Here is a 23332-nt window from a genome sequence, read left to right on the forward strand (position 1 = left end):
GTCTCTGTCTAGAGACTGTCAGGGTTTGGATGCAGAACAGGCTTCAACTAAACTATGGCAAGACTGTTTGGCTTTTGTTTTAGAGCCTTCCAGTTCCTTTACCATCTGTGGTATTAGATGGAGTTGCAATGCCCCAAAGATCCCCAGTGCACAATCGGTGGGACTTCTGGGCTCATGACTCCCGCTCAAAGTGCAAACCTGGGTAGGAAGGCTTTTGCACAACTTCATGTCATGTTGTGTAATGTAAGATTCTACTCACAGTTACTCATGACCTGGTCACCTCCCGAATGGACTGCTGCTGTACTACTTCTAGATGGGCTACTCCGAAGCATCTGGAGACTTCAACTGGAGCAAAATGTAGCACAGAGAGTTCTTATATGTGTTCCTAGAACAACACATTATACCTGTGCTCCATGTATTGGTTGCTTCCTGGTTCAATTCAAGGTGCTATATTTGAGTTTTAAAGCTCCACGTGGCATGGGATAAGATTATTTGAGGGACCTGCTTCTCCCTAGATACATCTCATCATCCCATCACATCCAGCAGAAGAAAAACATTATGGGTTCCAGCTGATGAAAGAGTTTCATGTGATGGGATTCAGGAGATGAACCTTTTCTGCCATGGCACCCACCCTCTGAAATACAATTTCTCCCCAGGTGAGATTAGGCCCAACCCTATTGGCCTTCCAGAAATCAATCAAAACCAGGTTTTTCCAGCCGGCTCAAGGATCTTATGGAGTCTGCAATATTGCTTGTAGGATATTGGTCCATTCTCCTGCAGTCTTATTTATATTTTGTGTGAAATAGTTTGTAATGGTTATTTTAGATTTGTTCTTAATTGCTTGTTTTATTGCACACTGCCCATATACCTGTGTGAGTTGGGTGGCTATGTAAATGGAATATATAAATAACAATTATTTCTGACACTTTCCAAGATTATGCTTTTCCAATACTTCTTTTTAATGAACATGTCAACAGTATCAAGGTTCTCAAAACAGAAATTTCTTCAAGATCAATTTTTGGCAACCAATTGTCAAAAGCAGCCAGCTTTTGGCAATAATTGTATTATCCTTCCAATGTAGCACTGTTCATTATTATAATATGATTATTTAAATTATTCTAAATTGAGGATGGATTTTGGCAAAAGGGCAAAATCAAGACTTGCATGTCTGAATGTCAGGATGGCTTCTAAGTACCAGCACTGCATGCACAGATTTCTTACTTATTCTTCAATCTAATTATTCTGTACTTCTTTTTCAACCTGCCTAAATCTCCTGCAAAATTTTACCATTAATTATAATTCAGTCAAAATTCAAATACTGTTTGCACTCTTGACTGCCCATTCTATCCCAGTAAGTAATCATACTTCAGGGAAAATAAATCAAGGATATATTGCAGAAGCTAGGTACTAGCTACCTCCTTTTTTGTGCAGAACTATCTAAGCCAGGAGTGTCAAACTCAATTTCATTGAGGATCATATCAGGGTTGTGTTTGACCTCGGGGGGACTGCGGGCCAGGAGGACGTGACTGGGGTGGTGCGGGCAGCCCAACATCACTCGTGTCAGGGGCAACTGTGGTCTGGGCGGGGCTGGGGGGATCCATTGTCTCCAGCAACGGAAGACAAGACCAGGGACAGTGCCAAACCCTTGTCCTGCAGAGGACCCTTGCCGTCCCTTTCAGGCCACATGGATGACCCCCAGATGGCAGCGCAAGCTGTCCAGAGCCCTAGGCAGTGGAGGGCAAGCACCCAGCCCGGCCCTCAAGCTCCCAGGGCACTGGGACCCCACAGCCCAACCCAGCCACACTTCCCTGAGCTGTGCCTCATGGTGTATGCAGGACAGCAAAGTGTGGGGTGAGAAGAAGGCCCATTCCTTCTCCACACAAGGAGACCTGGCTTTGTAACCAAAGTACCCTCAGTGATAGGATGGTTGACCACTAAGAGAGGTCAGGAAGAGGAACACCTTGCCCTCAGAAGCTGTGGGAGCACCATCACTTGAGACTTTCAAGAAGAGATTGGACTGCCACCTTTCAGAAATGGTGTAGGGTCTCCCGCTTGGGGGGGGTTGGACTAGATGACCTACAAGCAGGGGTAGGATATGACAGAGTTAACTACCGGTTCTGGATTTACAAAGTTTGGTGATTTATGATGTGCTTCCCTGCACGCTGTGAGCCACGCGCCTGTAAATCGTCACCAGCATGCTGAGTGCAGAGAAGCAGCCTTTGGAACAGCCCTCTTTTCCTGCTTTCTTAACCGCAGCTGTGCCTCGTTCAGCAGCTGAAGCAGCCTCCCAAAAATCAGGAAATAAAGATCAGGTAAGAGCCCGAGTGGGCAGGTGGGCAAAAACATCAGCAGACATAGAACCGGTTCTATGTCTGCTGCTCTTCAGAGCTACCAGTTCTACAGAGGTGGAGAGAACCAGTAGAAACCCACCCCTGCCTACAAGGTCCCTTCCAACTCTGATTATCTATTATCATAGGAGACAAGGGGATGGTGAAAGGGCAGCAGTGCTGCTGGTGGCCAAGTGTTAAACATGGTAAACCAACCAACCTTCCCTTTTCTTTTCCCTTCCCTGTTCATTCTTCTTCCTTTCCCTCTTTCCTTCTTTTTCCTTGCTTGCTCTTTTCCCATTTTTCCTTCTTTTTCTTTGTCTTTCCTCTTTCCCTTTCTCCTTTCCTGTTCCTTTTTGGATGCTTAAATGCAAAAGGAAAAACATATTTCCTTTTGTTTTCTTTTGCTTTGTTTTGCTAGCATTCTGCCAGCAAAAATGGAGTTTGGGGGGTCTGCATGCAGCACCCCGGGTCCCATTTTTGGCCCTGACGGCCTCCTGCAGTTCTCTGCCAGCAAAAATGGAACTTAGGGGTCATGCGCAACCCCCTGGCCCAGTTTTTGGCTGCGATGGCCTTCTGCAGCCCTCTGCCAGTGAAAATGGAGCCTGGAAGGGACACGTACAGCCCTCTTGAGCTCTGTTTTCGCTGGCAGCAGCACTGTGGGCCGGTCCTTCACTGTTTCCAGAGTAGCCCCTTGAGTTTGACACCCCTGATCTAAGCCATGAAAAGACAAATTAAATCATGATACTTAAGCAAATACAACTGAGCCATACAGATGACTTTCCAACATAATTCTGGACTTAAATACACTGCAACTGGCATTTCAATAAAATCCATAAGGCTTAGTTACCAACAGTTTGTTTTCTTTGATCACACACAACAGTTTGGTCCACTGTCCAAATCGTTTTTTTCGTAAAAGGAAGGCACAGATTTTAGCATCCTTTACAAGGTCCATTGATGCTTCCTCAGAAGGCCATTGATGTCTCATTTTTTTCCCTTTTCCATCTTCATCTTCTTCATCATAAGATTCATACGAACTACTCATTGCATCAGAATCATAATCTTAACAAGGCAAAAAAAGTTCTATTAAAATAAAATCTGCATATAACAGATGAACAAAGTCACATCTGGAATTAAGCAGTTGGTGCTATGTAAATTCATAATTTAGTAAAATGTACTTTTGCCTTAAAAGTTAACAACAGAGAATTATATACTCCATAGGTTTAATTCTATGGATATGTATCTTTACAAGCAAAATTAGCTAACTTTGAAGTAATAAATAATACCAAAGCTAAAACATGTAAGTAATAAAGCAATTATGGCTAATCTTTCTTTATGATTATATATTCTTATAATGGTAAATGGTAAAATATTTAACTGGCAAAATTTTCTTTATACATAAAAAACATTTTTAAAAATTACATAAACCTAGAAGTTCATGACTGAAAAGTTAACTACAGGTGGTCCTTGACTTATGACTGGTTGCTTAGCGACCATTCAAAGTTATAACAGACCCAAAATGGCAATTATGATCAAAGGTCCAGTAACCAGGCCTCTCCTGCAGTCACATGATTGCATTCTGAGCGCCTGCCAATTTATTGTTATTTGCTGCAACCCAATCTCGTGATAGCAATTTACTACATTTTTTCGGGAAAGTGGCATTTACTTCCAATTTCCAGGAAAAAAAAACCTGCTTAACGACCGTGGCAATTGTTTAATGACCACAGTTTTGCTTAACAACCATGGTGATTCACTTAACTGCCAAAAAATCACTTCAGTCACAAGGTAATCTGTTTAACGGCTGGTACAACTTATGACTATAATTCTTGGTTTACTTACAATCAAGTCAAGGACTACTTGTAACTAACTCTCATGATTGCCTGACAAGTGGTTGTGGGAACATGTTTTCTCCTGAAAATTACAAAAACATTTAAGCAATGTTCTACTGTATATGACTACCGTAACAAGATCTCCTCTTTCAGAAATGGAAAGTAAACTTTATGAATGCAAAGGAAATTTTAAGAATATTTTAACATGTTTCACTAGAGGTTATAACATCTTCACCCATGAAGAAAGATGCAGGATTTTGGAGGCCTGTTACCTATCTTAGACCCATTACCTGATCTGTTTTGACTAAATACACAAGAAATTTGTAACAAATCAATAGCACTATTTCTGGTAAGTCTTATGGTATATTAATATTATTTAGAAATACGGTCTCATGTTCATTTGGAGCTGGTTAAGTGAAAAGGAATACCATTTAATAAAGCATGATATAGTCAGAGATACTTGTGAATAGTCTTTTTTAAAAAATTACAATTGCATTTTACATTCTTAAGATAACTAAACAAGAAAATATACTTGCATCCCTTTAAAGGTGTTTTACTTACTGGATGTAATGTATTCAGGAGCTTTCCCTGGGCTGAGCGGCACAGCCTCTTCATAGTAACCTTCAGGAAGAGAAGAGGAAGGCAGTGGAGGAGGACCATTATCTGGTGGCTAAATGGGAGAAAAAGTAGGCAAATTCACCAATCAAAGAAAACATTCATATAAAGAATGGTTGTTTGATCTTTTATTCAAATCTTATTAATTTGTTATAAAAACTTGATTCTTTAATATAATTCTATACAGCTTAACAGATATTATTGTTCTGACCCAGGCTTCGTCAAACTTAATAAAACACAAATTAAATTTAAAAGCGAAACCTTTTTTAATGCAATGCTGGGAATTCCCAGCCAAAACTCATTATACACAGTTCTTCCAAATAAGAGCACGCTTTTCAGTGCTGTCGAATGGTGCCAAGAAACAGACGTCCAATTAAGGCTAACATAAACCAACTCAAAAACCTAGAAAAAAACCCACCAGAATACAGAGCTTCATGAAGGACTCGGAGATTACTGAACTGCTTTGCTTCCTGCAAAGCTCTTCGTCATTGAGAAATGACTTTTATCCCTTCTGGAACAGGCAATCACTTCCCAGCCTTACTCCCAAGTCGCCCCTTCTGCTTCAGCTGCTCTCGTCTTCTAGCAGCTCTGCGCACACGTGCATTGGGAACAGGCTCCCCTGGGTCCTCTGCTTTGCTGCTGCCAGACTTTGAAAGCTCTGAAGGAAGCACCCCATTCTCAGATGGTCCTGGCCCCATCCTTGCATCGGATGCAGGACCCTCATCCAAGTCCTCACCAGAATCCCTGACTGGTTCCCTTTCGTCCTCACAGCCCGATACCTCTGCCATCCGTACCAGCTGCCAGCGAACCACAACAATTATTCCAAAAACCATCTTTTTTCATTTTTTAATGTAGCAATATCAATTAAGCTGAAATATGTTTGGCACAGTGGTTAGAATGCAGTACTGCAGGCTATTTTTGCTGACTGCCAGTTGCCTGCCGGCTACTCCCAAGCACCCCTCCCAGGCAATCAAACACTTTTCACCCAGATAGAAAAATGACGGAGACTCAAAAACTTTGTGTGCTTGCCAAGGGGATGGTTTGAAACGGAGTGATTACCTCTGTTCGAAAGCATCCCCTTTGCAAGCAGACAAAGCTTCATCTCCCACCAGGTGAAAAGTGTTTGGGCAGCTACCACTGGCCCCACCCTCTCCATCCCATTTTCTGCTTGCCCGTGGCCTCAATCGGGGCCAAGCTCTCAGCACGCCCCGATCTCCATCCACCCACTGGTCCAGCTGGCAGGACCAGCTAGACCAGCAGCCAGGACATGCCGAGAGCTTGGCCCGTTGCAGCCACGGTCAAGCAGTGAGACAGAGTGGGCGGAACCAGCAGTAACTGCAGTCCCACTCCTGTGGGCCCCTGCATTCCCCGCCTCCTGCACTTAAAAAAAAAAGACCTCCCTGAAAATAAGCCTGAGTGTTTATATTCAAGCCCAAATGAAAATAAGACTGGGTCTTATTTTCAGGGAAACATGGTATATATGAACTTATTCAAGGGATGGGACCAAGAAAATATATGTAAAATGTTTACAACTAATACTTGCCATTTCAAAACATGACTATATCAAGGCTCACACTCATTAAGCTAATCTTTTGGGGAAGGTGTGCAATAAATAGGGATGAAATAAAAACTGGGTGCTTCAAGACTCAGCAGGGGTTGAAAAACACCATTCCCTCTGGATACATTTTTTTTTTCCTAACAGGCCTTTCTTTCCTCCTCTTTTGGACTCTGTTTCCTTCTTCTCCCAACCAGAACGTTGCATGAAGCAAAACGTATTTTGGCACACATACCATTAAACCAGGCTGCCTGTCCCTGATCTAATGGCCAGATTTTAATAGCAATTAAAAATAATTTTAATAATTAAGATTCATTTTTGTTTTTACACATTATTCTAGGATGGGGCCACTTTTAGACTAAAGCCAAGTAGGCACCAGCCTAGGGTGTGGTACCAACATTTCCTCCCTTTCTGAATCATTCTAAAAATGCAAACGTCCACATTGCCACCACCTTCTGCTATTGCAAATATTTGCATTTTTAGAATGAGCTCATCATTTTTTTTCCTGTTTGTTTGTTTTACAATATTGGAAGATAGCTAAAAGCCATTTGGTATATGATATACACGTTATTCCTGAAAAGTAGAAAATCTGAAAATCACATTTTTTATTATTTCATATTAACTGTTAAATACTGCAAAATATCAACAGTTGTATACTAATAATTATCAATTAAAAACCAATGAAAATAAAACATAAAGAATTACTTTGTATCAATCTCAGATATAAGTCATATACTACATAACTGCTGCGGGCGTGATGGCTTAGCAATTAAAGATGCTGAGCTGGTCAGCTGGAAAGTTCGAACCCAAGTGCCGCACAATTGGGTGAGCTCCTGCCCACCTAGCAGATTGAAAGCAGACAAATGCGAGTAGATAAATAGGTTAATACTTCAGTGAGAATGTAACAGTATTCTGTGCACCTTGGTGTATAGTCATGACCATGGAAATGCCTTCAGACAATGCTGGCTCTCTCGGCTAAAAAATGAGCATCTTTCCCTAGAGTCAGACACAACTGGCCAGGGGAAACCTTCACTTTTCTTCACAGAAATAAAGTATGTTACAAATAATCACGTAATATCCAGTTATAATTTGAAAAACATTTTGCATGCAAATTTATTTCAGTGATACTAGCCAACAGACCAGATGAGTAACTTGTGCGAGCAATCTGAAAAGAAAACTATTCATCTGCTGAAATCTTTCATAAAATAAAACAGTGAATATTTAGATGAGATCTTAAATGAATTTTGAATAAATGTTAGACATTGATTTGTGGTGGAATAATATTTGCTTGTAATTAAATAATTACTTGGAAAAAATTGAAACATTCTTTATACAATAATTTAGAAGGAATCAATTCAGATAAATGTGTAGCTTGGTTTAAAAACTGAGGAAAGGAGAAAAGAGATCTCTTATGACAGACTTACCAGCCATTGTTGTGGGATTTCTGGCAAAGGCATCTGAGGTGGTGCAGGTAAATTGATGGCAATCTCTTGTTTCTGTACATTTTCCTTTATCTCAAAGTCTAATGGAAAGGGAAAAATGCATTTACAATAGAAAATACTAAATGGAACTTTCCCCAATATCTGCTGATACAAACATATGTACATATGAAAAAAAATAAATGAAAAAAAAAACCCCAGAATATCTCATCAAATGAAAAACAAAAGCTGGAAAAAAGGACTACTCTCCAATACACAAAACCATTAATCTATATTAGAAGGCAGCCTTTCCCAGTCTAACATCTGCCAGAGCTGTTGGGTATAGGTCCTCAAACTCCCAGCTAATATAAGGTCCAGTACATTTGTTTGGGTATTTGTTAATTATGTATCTTGCCTTTTCTCCAGAACTCTAAGGCAGTGTATAGAGTTTTTCTCCCGCCTCCACATTTTTCCCACAAGAATCTTATGAGGTAGGTTGGCCTGAGAGAAAGGCACTGGGTTTCTCCTTGATCCTAGTTCAATACCTTAAACAGAATGAAATTATAATGAAGACATCTATCTTTCAGGCAGCTCCCACAGAACCTCCTCATAGGGAGACAGGAAAACAGCCCCCAAAACTTCTAAAGTGTTCTGCATAAATACAGAATCAGTATATCTAATGGCAGAGGTGAGGATTTCGGTTGTTTTGTTTCTATCTCTGCATGTTGCTTTAATATGAGAATGACACTGACCTTTTGTTGCCTGTATCCTCAGAAGAATGTTATTTAAAACTGCTTTCTTTTCCCTGACTGTAGATGTCAAATATTCATGGTCCAGAAGTTGAAGAAACAGCTGCAGTTCAACTATTAATTCTTCCATGGCTGAAAGATAAAAACAAAGCATCTAAATCAAACCTAAAACAATTTTATTATCTATGAGTTCTATAAGCAAATATTACTATTGTAATATATTAAAATGATCATTAATAGCTTCCTAATCATTCACACACACACACACACACACAAAATCCATCATAATATGTTAATTTTGTAGTACAGAACATTATACAAGGTGCCAAAAAAGAATCATCTTAGTAAGCAAAATCAGCTAAACAGAAGAGAAATGTGTGCTGTTGAAGAGATACCTATGCTCTACAGATTATTTACATGTTGTATTTTATAACTGAAATAAAATAGTAATTATATACTCTTCAATAGGGTATGAATTCTGATAACCCTCAGTCAGGTTCAGATGTTTTTAACAAAATTAAAAGTATGACTGGAGGAAAAACTTATGGCTGCTTGCTCTATGTTCAAAAAACAATATGCTGGTAAAGAGAATTATCTCTATGTCCTGCTGGCAAGTTTCCAAATGATGAAGCATTCATTAGACTCATGAGTTCCTAGGAGCAACTTTTCATATTTCTGACATCTTACTTCTGAATGCAAACTTCATATCTAGATACAAGTTTGCCTCTAATCTGAACCTTTAGATCAAGCAATAAACATCATTCATTCACATAAGCTTCAAGAGCAAAATTAAGAATGCTTTACTTATCTTACCAATGACCTCTTTAATAATTTGTAAATTAAAAAGAATTCTTTCAGATTTAAGTAGCTACTGCCACCATCTGTTTAAGACAAAGTTATGCAAATTTAATAATCTCACAGCATGCTGTATATTGCCAACAGAATGTTTACCCAATAGAATGTTTCATAAAAAAAGACTTCAACTGTCATGTGTTTTCAGTTTGAAATGTTTAGTACTGATTTGTTGTGTTTTTCATCTATTGCATACTTAACTTCATTATTAAATACTATATTTAAGTGTTTTTACATCTAGTGACAGAAAAAAATATGTCAGAATATACACAGCAAAAAGTTATCTATATAATTCTTCTAACTCTAAAGATTAAAAAAAGAAGTTTCCACATTTTTATCAAGATTTGATCAAGATATGCCTGGAAATAATCAAACTGGATTTGTCACATCCTTTCACCTCAGTCCAAAACATGTTGCCAATAGTGCCAACATATCACAGGCCCAAGAAATCTGTTTCAAACAAGATTTTTTTAAATAAAAAATGCTTTTACTGAAATTAAAATTTCGTCCTCTTCAAGTACACTTATCAGAAGTTTACGCAATACACAGAGAGACAAATACCTTGATTTGTTACAGAAAATCAAGTAACTATTTTATGTAAAGTTATTATAATATACATTTTCAGACTTAATGTATGGTATTCAGCTTTGTTCGGGTATTTTCCCACGTCATTATAGTTGTGCTTTTAAAGTTGTATCAACGTTTCAGCAGAATCTCATCTGCCATTATCAGGCTTCTGTATTGTGTTCGTCTGTGAGTCAGACTTTTACAGTTGTTTCAGTTTTAAATTTGGGGCTAGCCTACTGCTGTGCCAGAATGTTTTTTTCTACATCTTGATTGGTTGGGAGTCTTGGTCTGTGTTTATTGGTCTTGGAGTTTGCTGTGTCCTGCTTGATTGGTGTTTCTAATATCTTCTTTCTGTTTTATGGCTTTTTTTGTCTTGATTGGCTGGCAACATTGTGTTTCTGTATTGGAGGCTTTTAGTGCAGCTTGGCTCCGAGTAAATGGACGGCTATCATTTTTTAGGAAGCTAGGTTTCATCTGGGTTCCTGGTTGGGGTGGCTGTGAAGTGACGTCCTGGATTTTGGTTTGGCTCGGAGTTTGAGGCCTGGCTATGTGTTCATGGCATGTGTCAATTTGCTTGGTTTGGGAGTCGGGGTGTGTGGCAGCTGGTCAGCTGGTCTGGTTTCTGGACAGTAGTTGCCTTTCGTCTATGGGGTGGGTTTGGGTTTGAGTCTGGTGAGGAAGATTGGTGGTGGCGTCATGTGTTGTTTTGGGTCCAGTGTTGGTTTTTGTGGCTGGGACTCGTTTGTTGATAAGGGCTAGTTTCCAAATGTCTGGTAGGTGGGAGGTATCATCTCGTTTATTCATGTTATGGGGGTGTTTCTCTATTTCGATGACTTCCCTGATTATTCCCTTGTTGAGGTGTTCAGTATTGGAGATTAATTTGGTTCCCTCAAAATTAATTTCATGTCATGTGGCTTTAAGGTGCTGGAAAAGGGAGGAAGTATTTTCTTCTTTTCTGACTTCATTCTTGTGTTCTGCGATGCATGCATTTATTCTCCTGTTGGTTCGTCCAATGTATGTGGCTAGGCAATTGTTGCATGGTATTTCATAAACTCCTTGGTTTTCTAGCTGCATCTTCTCTTTGGGGTTTCTTAGGATGTTGGCTATTTTTTGGTCAGTGCCAAAGGCTGTCCTGATGTTGTGTTTGTGGAGAATTTTGCTGATTTTATCTGTGGTGCCTTTGATGTAGGGGAGGAGGGCGATACCGTTGTCCTGTTCTGTGTCTCGGTTTCATAAAGCTGCAGTATGTATTTTTTTAAATAAAGTTTTATTTCGGTTTTCACACATACAAAATACAAGTAAAAAAACTTTTTTGAAAATAGCATAGTAATGGCCAGCTGAGGAGGAGACATGCGACTCTCCTCAACCCTGCTGGCAGTCTCCCCCCTCTTCACCACCTCTAGGGGGTGGCTTAGCCCTGAAACCAGCCGGCTCAGGGCGCTCCAGCGGCGAGCACGGATCGAAGCCTCGCAGAGATGAGGTTTCGGTCTGTCGTTGAAGAAGCTTAAACCGTAAGTCCCCCAGTATGTATGATTTTTAATTGAAAATGTTTACCAAATTATTCAATACTCTGTAAAATAAAAATGATTCAGAATTCTGAAAAGTTTTTGAAACATCATAAAACTACAAGTACTCAATGTTCCTTTTCTTCATTCATTTACAATGTATAAAAGAAATTAGATGCTAAGAGGTTCTTTGGCACGGTATTTCAAATATGCAAGCCACACCTAACTGAACCTATTTGACCTCCTGCTTGTATGCCAAATGCAATCGGGTGTAGTTTATATATGAACAGCTTGAACAGAGCATTACATCAGTCAACATAATCCAGACCAAATATCCCTTTCCAAAAATGTTTGTAAAATTCCATCATGTATCACTAAATGTCTACTTTTGTTACCAAGCTAGCTCCCTTCATTCTTATAAGGTAAACATTCCTCAGTCAAGGTTGAATCCTGGTGATACATTCATTAAGCTTTCTTAGCAAGATTACATAACTTGTTTGCTCATGTCTTTTTGTGCAATTTTTTTTTTACTTCCCAGGCTAACCTTCCACCTTGGGTTTACCTAGTGGTCTTGGATTCACATTCTAACCAGATGAGATCCTATTTAATTTTTTTAAGATCAACGAGGCCATTACCCACATGGGAATCTCACTGAGTTTGGAAAGAGTTTCACTTAAAGCCTAGTTATAGCTTTCTAAGACCTTTTCAGCAGGTGGCAGCATCTGTCTGACCACATCAGGATTCAGATGTTAAGCAGAATCAAGCCCCACTAGTTCTTGAAAAGGAGATGATAATTCATTTATGTGACTAGATTTGATCTATCCATGTAGTCTTCTTTGTAAACATTCAAGAGTGGTTTACCATTGTGTCAGCCTTCACAGGCATGATATTCCCCTCTGAAAAAAAAAAAAATCGGGGCCGGCCAAAAGAGACCCCGTGCCGTGAGCCAAGAAATCACACACACAACACCAATGCTACACACCCTTCCTTTCCAGCCGGTCACATGTGGATCAGCTCCAGAGCTGGGCAGCCGCTTCCCTGGGGGCGGGGCCGAGGCCGCCGCCCAAGAAGCACCCGCTGCTTTCCCTCGCCAGGGCCGGGCAGTGGCATGTTGCACGGAGATGGCTGGTCCGTGGCTGCCCAGCTCCCTTTTCCTGCCGCTCAGCGGCCTCCGCTCACACCACCCGGGCTCCGCTCAGGGGTCCGGCGTTGCTACCGCTGGCGTGGCTCTGCGCGGCTCCAGTCCCGCGTTGCCTCAGGAAGTGAAAGGCAAAACCGGGAGCTGCTGAGCCTGAGCCTCCGGTGCCACTGCTGCTGTTGCAAAGCGCTGCTGCGGCTCTTCCTTTTTGCCTTTCCCTTCCTGAGGCAACGCGGGACTGGAGCCGCGCCGGCGGTAGCAACTCCTGACTCGGGGCCTCCGAGGGGAGGGGAAGGAGGAGAAGAAGGGGGGGAAAGGGGGGGGGGGTGATTCCCCCAAAAATCGGAATTCTGATTTTAATCGGAAGAATATCATGTCTGTCAAGATTTCTTTCCTTTGCTTTGCATCTTTCAGCTGCCATAGTAACGGGGGAGGGGTGTGGGTGTGGGAAATGTACTAGAGTTTTAGAGATGAACTGTATAAATTGGGAAAAAACTTATCTTGTTTATGCTTCTGGCAGGTGCTACTCTTTATCAAAATAGGCCAAGGTCAATGGACAGATCACCTGAAGATGCCCCACATGACATTATATACAACTCTAATTGGATGGACAGTTTGAACTATTGTAGGTGGGAACGTTGCCATTACTTTATATATGTGATTTTTGCATGCAATTCTTCAGATTCTTTGCCTCATTCTATACAGTATGAATTGATGCCTTTGCTGCATCCGGCATTTCCCTTTACCACTGCTGTCGAAGAATAGATTTCTGCTTGCTTTAACTAGGCAGTGGGATATAGTCACAACTTATGTGATCCTCCTGGGAAGCACACATGTTTTTGTATGCACATCTCTCAGAAACAGTCCCCTACCACAATCTGTGTGGTTGTTAAGAGCCAACAACAATTTGATGCCACAAAATCAATCAGAATTGATCATCTTAGTAAATAAAAAATGTTAATCAAAGAATAAAAAAATAACCAGGAATATGTGCTAACGATCATCTAGTTTGATTCCTTGCAGTTGTAAGAAATCTACTACATAATATTCCTGATAATTGGCCATGCAGCCTCTTCTTGAAAACTTCTGAAGGAGCATTGCTACTAACAACTCATTACATCAAAAAAAGGGAAAATGTCATAAAGGAAACATCTGAAGAGAAAGGTTTTGAAGTAGCCTGTCAGGTGGTGCTCCATTCAAAATTCCCATCTGCACATTGCCCATCTGCACATGTAGAAATGATCAGATCAAATCCCCATGCACTGAACATCAGCATTAAAAAACTCACAAAGAGATGAATTACGTTCTTCATTAAGTTGATTAGTCCTAAAATTATAAAAAGAACACCCTACAGAAATTCAGGGAAAATTCATAAGTTTTTAAGTATGTTGTTCTAAAATTAAGTTTAATTTTCCTTTTTAAAATATTGCCTCTCTGTACCTTATTTTTTTTTCTCTTTACACTTTCAATTTGGGACAGAGCTCTCCTTAAGAGGACTCTCTCTGATTAGAGTCAAGGTTCTTCAAGGACTGCAGAAAAGAAATCAGTATGGTAATCTGTCAGTGCGACCTAATTAAAGCTTTAAATATTGGAAGTCTTTCCTTCCAAGATAATATTAAATGTAACAGCACAGACACTGAATCAAAGCAAAAAATTACTGTTAATGTCATTCAAATATTAAGAAATTGTTGTATAATGGTTTGTTTATTTAGTGTCATTCAAGTGTGGTGACTAAACATAAGTTAGATTCATATACCATACTCTTGACCAATTTTAACCTATCAATTGCAGTGGAAACTGATCTCTTCTGTCCACTCCAAAAACAGATGCCAGCAATTTTTAATTTCCATCCCCAAAGAGATACAAACACATGTAGCAGTACAGATAGTCCTCAACTTATGACCACAATGGAGCCCAGAATTTATGTAGCTAAGTGTTAGGAGTATGAGTCAACTAACAGCTATTTGGGTTAGAAATATATAAACCAGGATAGACATTTTAAAACTGTATCTTTAAGAAAATGCAAAACTGTAATTAGGTGTGGTTTCTCAAACAGCCATAAGATGGAGCCAGAAACCTGGGTTGTTTAGTCTTAGTCTCAGAAGAGAGTGTGAGTGTATCTCTGTTTCCTTTTGTTGGAAAGTATTGCTGTTCCTCCATTTCTTCTAATTGACTGATATTATTGGATTTAATGTAAGTCTGTTACTGAACAGTTTTTTGACACTGGACTTTGATATTTGGATTATCCCTGGATTGAAAACTGACTGATTTAACTTGTGAATGACTTTGGATTGCTTATTTTGGACTTTGCTTAAACGTTTCTGGAAGTAAAAACCTACATTTACTGTACAGTGTATCTGTGTGCTCTGTGTGCATTATTCCAACACTACTCTCTATATGTCTCCCTGTATGCACTCATTCTCCTAATGGGGAATTACCTCAACACTAAGTGAAAAATTTGTTAAGTGAATGTTGCCTCATGTTATGACCTTTGTTGCCACATTTGTTAAATGAATCACTGCAGTTGTTAAATCAGTAACACTACTGTTAAATGACTATGGCTTCTCTATTGACTCTGCTTGCCAGGTCACAAAAGGTGATCTCAATTCTGGAACACCACAATCATCATGAATCTGAGACAGTTTCAAAGTATCTGAATTTTGATCATGTGATCATGGAGATGTTGCAAAGGTCATTAGTATGAAAAACAGTCATAAGTCACATTTTTCAGTGCCACTGTAACTTTGAACAGTCACTAAATGAACTGCTATACGTCAAGGATTACCTGTAGAAGAATTCACAGTAGAAAATGACTATCAGTCCCTACTATCTTATTAAGTCCTTCCTGCTAAGCCAGAAAGGGCTTCTTCAAATGTTCAAAAGCATGAATAAAGTTCAAAATGTATAGACAACAAAGCACGTATCTCCCAAATGTACTTCCCTTTCTGTGTCGAAAAGGGAAATCTGAAGGGGAATAAACGTGAACAGAATCTGTCATGCAGCCATGTATGTGTGTGTGTGTGTGTGTGTGTGTGTATGTATGTATTTGTGTGTATGTATGTGTACACACACACTGTCACACACTGTCACACACATGTACAGAGAGGGAACTGTTAGGCATTTCTCTTCAGAAATCCTCCCCTGCTATTTTCCTGCCCATTGCTCAAGCCTTTATCTTAAATAAAAATAATGCCTGTATTCCTAGATAAATCCCTTTTCATGGTTTGAAATAGTATACTAGCATTTTGAGCCGTTTTTATACATGAAAATTATTTTGCAAAAAGTACAGTATATGTTCTGTAAATGATATTTTCCATTTAAAATTTAGGACATTGCAGACCAAAAGACAGATTCAGCACAAATGTGTTTGCCTTTTTTGGAACCCATAGAAAGGCGTGTTTCTCTGATCCTGTGTTTACTTTGGAGTCCCTTGGGGAACTGAAAGACCTATTGTTTAAACAACTAACCACAGCTAAATGTGAGATCAGAGAAATAGCTTGTCTTCTTCAGACTCAAAAGAAAGGCAGAGGCTTCTGCCAGAATAAGTATGCTTGCCAAGTGCAAGCAAAATTGAATATTTCTGCCAAATCTTTTGGGACTTTATCTGTATTGTTCATAAATGTGAATGACCTAATAGTACTGCCCCCTCTTTTAAAATGTCAATTACAGATCCCAGCTGGAAATGTATCTTATTCGGACAGTTCCTCTTCTGATTTAACTTACTCTTGCAACCAAGCACATAACTTGCCCAGCTCATAGCTGAGCAAATGAATATTCAAACTGGGTTCTGCTCTTAAATATTTTTAAAAAGTTGTATTTGAATCATTAACACTTCAATGAAAACAAACTCTCTTGAAAATAAAATATCTCTATTCTGAGTTTAGTAAAATCATTTTCAAATATCATTATTTAAGCAGAACTAATTCTAAAAAAACCACACCTTTTTTTCTCAACAAAGTGTTATAATTGTTAAGCCTGTACATTCTCCAAAAATAATTTGAAATAAGTACTTTGGAATTTGCTGCATATCTTCATTCATTTAGAAACAACCTACCTTTTTTCTCCTATGAGTCTATAAAAAGATGTGATAGCATTAACTCATTAATGAAATTCTTAAAGCAGACTCCTTTTTTCAATCACAGAAATCTAAGAAAAAAAACAGACTGCTTTAATGAATAACACAGACGTTCTAAGGGCTGAAGCACATTTTCTTAAGCATTTCTGAAACATGCATACTTCTAATTAATAAGCTGCATTAATAATTATATCTTCTTTCTCAGATGATAGGAAGATGTAAGATAAATTAAAAAAGGATACTGAAAAGCAAAAGCTCTTTACTGACTGTCATTTCCTAGGAATCTGGGGGTAGCCTCCTGTTGGCCTCAGATTTGCTATACTGTATCTAAGCCAACGAAGAGTCATATACTTTAAAAAGCTATCCACTTTCAGATACTAATGATGAAAATATATGAACACTTAATATGCATAGGCTTAAAGCATCAAAGCAGCATTTTTTTGGAAATCATCATAATTCATACATAATCTCACCAGATTATAAAAATCATAAAACTAGTAAGTAAATAAAATAGTATAATTTGTCTCACAGTGTAATGTGTCATGCTATTTCTGTCTATATTTTTATTTCTATGGTGAATACTTTCTTAAATAACATGATGGAAGCAAAAATATCTACCCATTATAAAAAAACAAAAACAAAATGTTTTGTATGTTTTTTTGTTCTTCTTACAAAGGATAGGTATTTTTTTCTTCCATCATGTTATTTAAGAAAGTGTTTGCCATAGAAATAAATAAAAAATATAACCAATGTTACAAGATAATAGCCAATTATAGAGCAACTGTTTGGTGCTGTGGTTAGGAATCAGGCTTAGAAACCAGGAGGCTAAAGGGTCATTCCATGTCAAGTGATCTGATTTCAGAAAAGTGTCCCGCTCAACCATCACAGATTTCAATGAAATTTTGTGTGAACATGCACATTTGTCTGACCCCATATTGTAGCCTTCTACAGTATGACTGAGGTTTCAGCCACTTTGAGATACAGTATCTCCAGCACTATTTTGTTGAGAGAAACGAAACTTGGCCATCTTGTACAACTTTTTTTGCTCTATTAAACAAAATAATAAAAACATTCTCATGAGTGATCTCCCTCTAGATAATGCGGAACAAAGTTGGCCTGAAAATATTGCAGCTCAAAAAAAGGTATTATCTCTCAAAGTTGCTGGAACCTCAGAGTCATTCTGTAGAAGGCTGTGGTATGGGGTCAAACAAATGACTATATCTCCGCAAGTATTGCATTGGCAAATGTAACACCTCACCAATGTTCATTGGGGGATATGTGTGCATGTTCACACAAAATTTCATCAAAAACTGTGATGGTTGAGCAGGGACCCCCAGACACCTTGTCATGGAATGACCCTATAAGTTCTAGTCCTGCCTTAAGTACAAAGCCAGCTGAGTAACCTTGGACCGGTCACTCTCTCTCTGCCCTAGAAAAGAGCAATGGCATTTTTGAAATCTTGCTAAGAAAACTTGTCCAGACACTCACCTGGAGTCAGCACTGATTGGATGGTACACACATAAAAAAAAACACCTCACAACCCTCAAATAACAGCTCAAGCACTGCCAGTATATTAAAAGTATTGTCCTTTTTGTTGGCTAAACCTCTCAATGGCCCTCAAATATAAAAGATCCTGCACAGGAACATTTTAATGAAGTTCTTATACTTGTATGTAAAGCAGCCAAAATTAAAGATGAAAATGGTGCAATAAAGAAATGAAGATCTTACTGCCTAAAACAGGGGTCCCCAACCTTTCGGACCTCAGGGACCACTAAATTCATAATTTCTAAATCCCGCAGACCACTAAGAATCCAGCATACTGCTGGCTGAAGCGCCTGGACTCCCAGTGAAGGGATAGGGTCCTTCCTGCACTTAGCTTGGCCGCCTGTTTCTGCAACCTCAAAGAACCATTTGGACCAGTTTTCCAAGAAAACAAAACACCAGGATCTCTCAGCTCTCTCTCATCTCTTTCTTTTTTTCTCTCTCATCTCTCTTTCTCTCCCTTTCTCATCTCTCTCTCTCTCTCCCCTTTCTCTCTTTTATCTCTTTCTTCTCTCTCACCTCTCCCTCTCACCTCTTTCTCTCTCCTCTCTTTCTCTCATCTCTCTTTCTCTCTCATCTTTCTTTCTCTCTCTCTCTCTCATCTCTCTCAGCCGGGCCAGACAGTATTTGGGGGCAGAGAGGAAGTTGCGCATCTCCCAGTCACGCAGCACCAAAAAGGGCCAAAAGAAACACCCGTGAGACCCAGCAAGAGATGAAGCTTTGCTCTCGCTCTGGAATATGGAGAAAATCTCCCTCCCCTGCCCTTCCCTTCTCAGGTGAGGAGAGAGTGGGTGAGGGCTGGGGCCAACCAGTGGTGGATTCAGCCAACAGGGAGCCATAGCAGGGGGAAGGAAGAGCCACGGGTTGCAGACAGCTGTTGCTTCGGACTGCCTGCGCTGCTACCCTCATACCCTTCCCCCTTGCATTAACAGCACCATTACCTCATTCCAGCCAGCAAGGGCTTCACTACTCCTTGTACCTCCTGCAGAGTTGCAAGTTCCAGAGCCCTACTCACAGGACTGGCCCATCCCAGAGTAGCTGTTCCATCCGAGTGCATCATGGACCACCAAAATTTTCTTGTGGACCACCAGTTGTGGACCTCTGGCCTAAAGGAAGCATCACTAAGAGAGCTACTTTGATTTTGAAGGTGCTGAATGTCAGTAAATAATCCTTGAGCATCATAGTTTTCAAGGTCTGTGTCTTTTCTGGTCATAGATTTTGAATGGGATTCTGAAGTTCCTATGGGTATTCCCATAAATGAACAAAAATATAATTGATATGCTGATGATTTACAGATAGTTCAATTCCTTCAGTCAATAATTCAAATTTTACCTCTAAATAATAAAACCAACAGTTTCCAGAACTCTCTGAATTATTGATGTGGTGTAATATTTCACATAATTATGCAAATAGCATGCAATACTTCAAATTTCTTAAAATTAAAAGTTTTACTATATTGTATTATGATAGTTTAATTACAGTTAAATAAAACAGATAAATATTCATTGAATCCTCACTTTTTCAGTGCATAAACTTGGTAATACTCAGTCAAGCACTTAGTACCTTAACCTTTTTTTATTGTTTTAGAAATCATTTACTGAATTTAGAAATCAAGAAGTTGATTTGGTCCATCTCTGCTACCTACAGTAACATCATCGGTGCCCATGGTTTCAGAATTATCTGCAAGGAAGACTATACAGGGACCTAGATTGTCAGGTTAATAAAGGAAGACTACAGATTGGTAGATTGACACTACAGAGCTTGGGTCAGAAAAGGAAACATTCAAACTGAGACTTTGAAGGATGATACAAATATGAAAAAATATTTAGTTTTGTTCAAAAGAAGAGGAAAAGAACCATATACCAGCTATTCAATGAAGCAAAGGAAAGATAAATCTACTCATATTTGATTCACTCATTTCTAACAAAAAGTATGTAAAATGTGAATATTAGAAAACTATGAAGATGAATATAAAGAAATAGAGATGTGATCACATGACTCTAATTGGAGTTCTCAACTTGCAATTATGAGATTGCAGCTATTTGATCCCAATTTCCGATATTCCATGCCAGCTTCCCACAAGCAATGTCAATGTGGAAGCAGCAGGAAGTCAGGATCACAACATTCTCACTTAACAATCCAAACAGTCCTTAACAACGGTAATCAGGGCTGCTGTGATTGTTGCTAAGCAAAATGGCCATTTGACATTATGAGAGCATCGCTTAGCAAGAGTAATTCAGAGTAATTCCAATCCAAATTGCCACTGTAACCCAAGGACCATCTACATGTATTCAACCTGCTACAGCAAGAATGAATATAATATCATAACAACTTATGACATTAAGTTGAGTCATCTTGGCTACTGATTTATATTTGCTTGACTAAAAGTAGAAAAATGACGAATAATTAAAAGAGGATAAAAATCAGATTCTTGAGAGGTAGAAACTCTTGCCAACGTATTCCTACATGATCCTTAAATGATATCCCAATTCACAATCATTTCTCTTATTTGCTCTCCACAATTGTTTCCAGATTTGAGGGTGACACATTTTATGTTCTTTATTTTTTAAGGGATATTAACTCTTCACTCATATTCTGGGTTTCAAAATACCTTTATTAAGCCATACAAATGTGCGAAGTTTGACATAGCTTGCTGTTCTACTGTTGCATAGTTTTTGGGATAATGGATTTTCTATAGCAATTTATCTCCTTTTATTTGTAACGGATGTTAAAGTCTATACAGGTAATCCTCAACTTAAGACTCCAACTGGGAACAGAATTTCCATTGCTAAGCAAGATGGTTATTAAATAATTGCACCTAATTTTATGACCTTTTTGCCATGATTGTTCAGCAAATCACTGCAGCCAGCTGGGAAGGCACAAATGATCCCTGGACACTGCAACCATTTTAAATAGATGCAGGTTCCCAAGCTCCCAAATTTTGTGCTGGTGACAATGGGGTTGTTGTGATAGTTGCAAGTTTGAGGACCAGTCATAGCTCACTTTTTTCAGCGCTGTTGGAACTTCAAGGATTAGTAAACAAATGGTTTTAAATTGAGGACTACCTGTAAATAGTTCAGTTTCAAGGGTATATGTGAAAGGTAGAATCAACAACTGAATTTTTAGCACAGATAATGTAAGGGAAATGAATGCAACAGGTTTCTACTTATTAGGCTTCTCTCTTCATTTGAAGTTTTATTCACGGTAATATTTTTATACAATTGTTTTTACTAGCAATGTTATCTTGAATTACTCTGTTTATTATTGCCTTTTGAAATGGAAATTCATTTGTTTCCTTTAGGTGGAAATTGTTCCAACAATACAAATTGAATGAAATTTGAGGAATAGGAAATTCTACTAAGAATTTATTCTATTACAGTAATCTCAAATATCGCAGATACTCTGCACACTAAAAAAGCCCACATACCTTTTGTTACTATTTTCTAGCTTTTTAGACTATGAATGTGCAATGTTTGCTATATATCTGCCTACCTTGATCCTGTCCATTCCTGCAGCTGATGAAGTAGTGTTTATATTATATTTATCCACTAGCCTAGTGGTGCTACTTTGTTCTTTAACTAATTTTTACAAAATGTTAATATAGCATATCACATTATTAAAGCCAAAGATTAAAATAAATTTTCCCAGAAAAAAAAGAACATTTGAGCTCAATTAATTTTACCATACTATATTATGAATGCTAAGGTTTTTTTATTAGTGCAAAAACTACAACAATAATACATAGCAATCTTTAGCACAAGCTAGCAATTCTTTGAAAGTACATTAATTAAAATAATTGTAAAGGTTTTCAACCAGTTTTTAGAAGAAGTTGCGGTATTTCTTTTTCTAGCAGGCGGAATTCTTGCTGATTTCAAACAAACAATTTGACTTGCATCTATTTTTGACTAAAGTTGCATAAATTCCACGTCTACCGTCTCCCTTTCCACGTCTACCGTTGTAATTAACAGCAAGCTTTTGCTTTCTCTGTTCAACATTTGCCGTAAACAGATCAAGGAGACCTATATTTTGCGGCTCTTAATTATGAATCTGATTGTGCTACATTGCTGTCCAAGTGTGCAACGCACAGATTTGTGCAACGTATCCCAACCTTTTGGACACTCAACACAAAGCCGGAGCATCGGTACCATCCTGCTTTGAAGTCTGGAGACCGCTGCTTGCAAACAGTTTCTCTCTAAACCTCTCCTGCTTCAAAGCACCCACTTCCCGCTCCAAGGACTATCCCTGCGGCAGCCCATCGTATCTCCTTGGTCGGTCAGCCTTCCAAATCCCCCGCCAGCCAATCCAACCTACCAGGGCAAGAGGCGGGAGGCTTTCTTAGGCCTGGAGAGTTTAGCAAAGAGCCTTCCGCGCCCTGTCTGGAACGGTTACATGATGCAATCTCCCCTCGCAGGCCGAAAGGCAAGCTTTTGGGCAGACCCCATCTTGCTTTCCGTCCACCGCTCAGGGACTCAGAGCCACAAGCGGGCAGCCTTCGACCTGGGGGTCTTGTCAGGCATTCAGAAGTAAGGCACCCGGCCGCGGCCGTCCAAGGCCGCCTTTTGTCTCCGGGCTGGAAGGCTCCCGGGCAGCAACTCCCTCCTTCCTTGCTCGGCCGTGACTTGAGGGAGCGGACGCGCTGAGGTCGGAGCGCGCGAGCCCTTACCTGGTGTCTGTTTCGCGCCGCTGCCGAGGCAAAAAATGGAATAAAGGCAACGCCGGGGCTCCCCGCCTCAGCAATCTCACCCAGGGTCGGGGAGCGGGACCAAGCGGGTCCCCCCACCCCGAGTGAAAGCTGCATGAGCCAATGGGCAAGCAAAATTGAGGGAGGGGCGGGGCCGAGAGAACAAAGGAGGGAGGGGGCAATCCTGAAGAAAAACTGGTGGTGGGTCTTCGGTACAGCCCTTCTCCATCCACACGGAGCCTGGATACGCCCTCCAAGCGCTAGACGTTGCCTGGGATGCGGCCGCCGCGCCGCGCCCCCTCCCCAAGGCGAAGGGGGGCTCCCAACCCCTACAACGGGCCCAGGAAGCCGGGAGCGAGACGTAAGCATGGCTCCTAAACTCAGGAAGTCCTGGTGTCTCCAGTGGTTTTCGCCTAGTTAGAAGCTGCTGCAGCTGCCTTGACTTGCAGCATGATCCGAAACCGAGATGGGAGCCAGAA

The 23332-nt window shown here is 39.8% G+C and overlaps 1 protein-coding gene across 5 annotated transcripts in view; it reads right to left on the minus strand.

Moving 5' to 3' along the window:
- The window catches only part of AFAP1 (actin filament associated protein 1), a 60005-nt gene extending 36898 nt beyond the window's left edge, over positions 1 to 23107 (minus strand). For 4 of the 5 annotated variants that reach the window (XM_087930604.1, XM_026700973.2, XM_087930603.1 and 1 more), the window contains exons 1-5: positions 22836 to 23107; positions 8497 to 8625; positions 7751 to 7848; positions 4718 to 4826; positions 3178 to 3389 (exon numbers count right to left, since the gene is read on the minus strand). In XM_087930604.1, coding sequence (XP_087786730.1) covers positions 3178 to 3389; positions 4718 to 4826; positions 7751 to 7848; positions 8497 to 8623 — 546 coding nt within the window. In that variant the 5' untranslated portion in view covers positions 8624 to 8625; positions 22836 to 23107. Of the gene's footprint in view, positions 1 to 3177; positions 3390 to 4717; positions 4827 to 7750; positions 7849 to 8496; positions 8626 to 22483; positions 22782 to 22835 lie in introns of those variants that run through there. The other variant, XM_087930602.1, reaches the window with a different exon arrangement.
- Positions 23108 to 23332: the final 225 nt, after the last annotated feature.

This window comes from Pseudonaja textilis, chromosome 3 (genome assembly GCF_049901715.1).
Source record: "Pseudonaja textilis isolate UNSWEBS1 chromosome 3, rPseTex1.2, whole genome shotgun sequence".
NCBI classification, from domain to species: domain Eukaryota; kingdom Metazoa; phylum Chordata; class Lepidosauria; order Squamata; family Elapidae; genus Pseudonaja; species Pseudonaja textilis.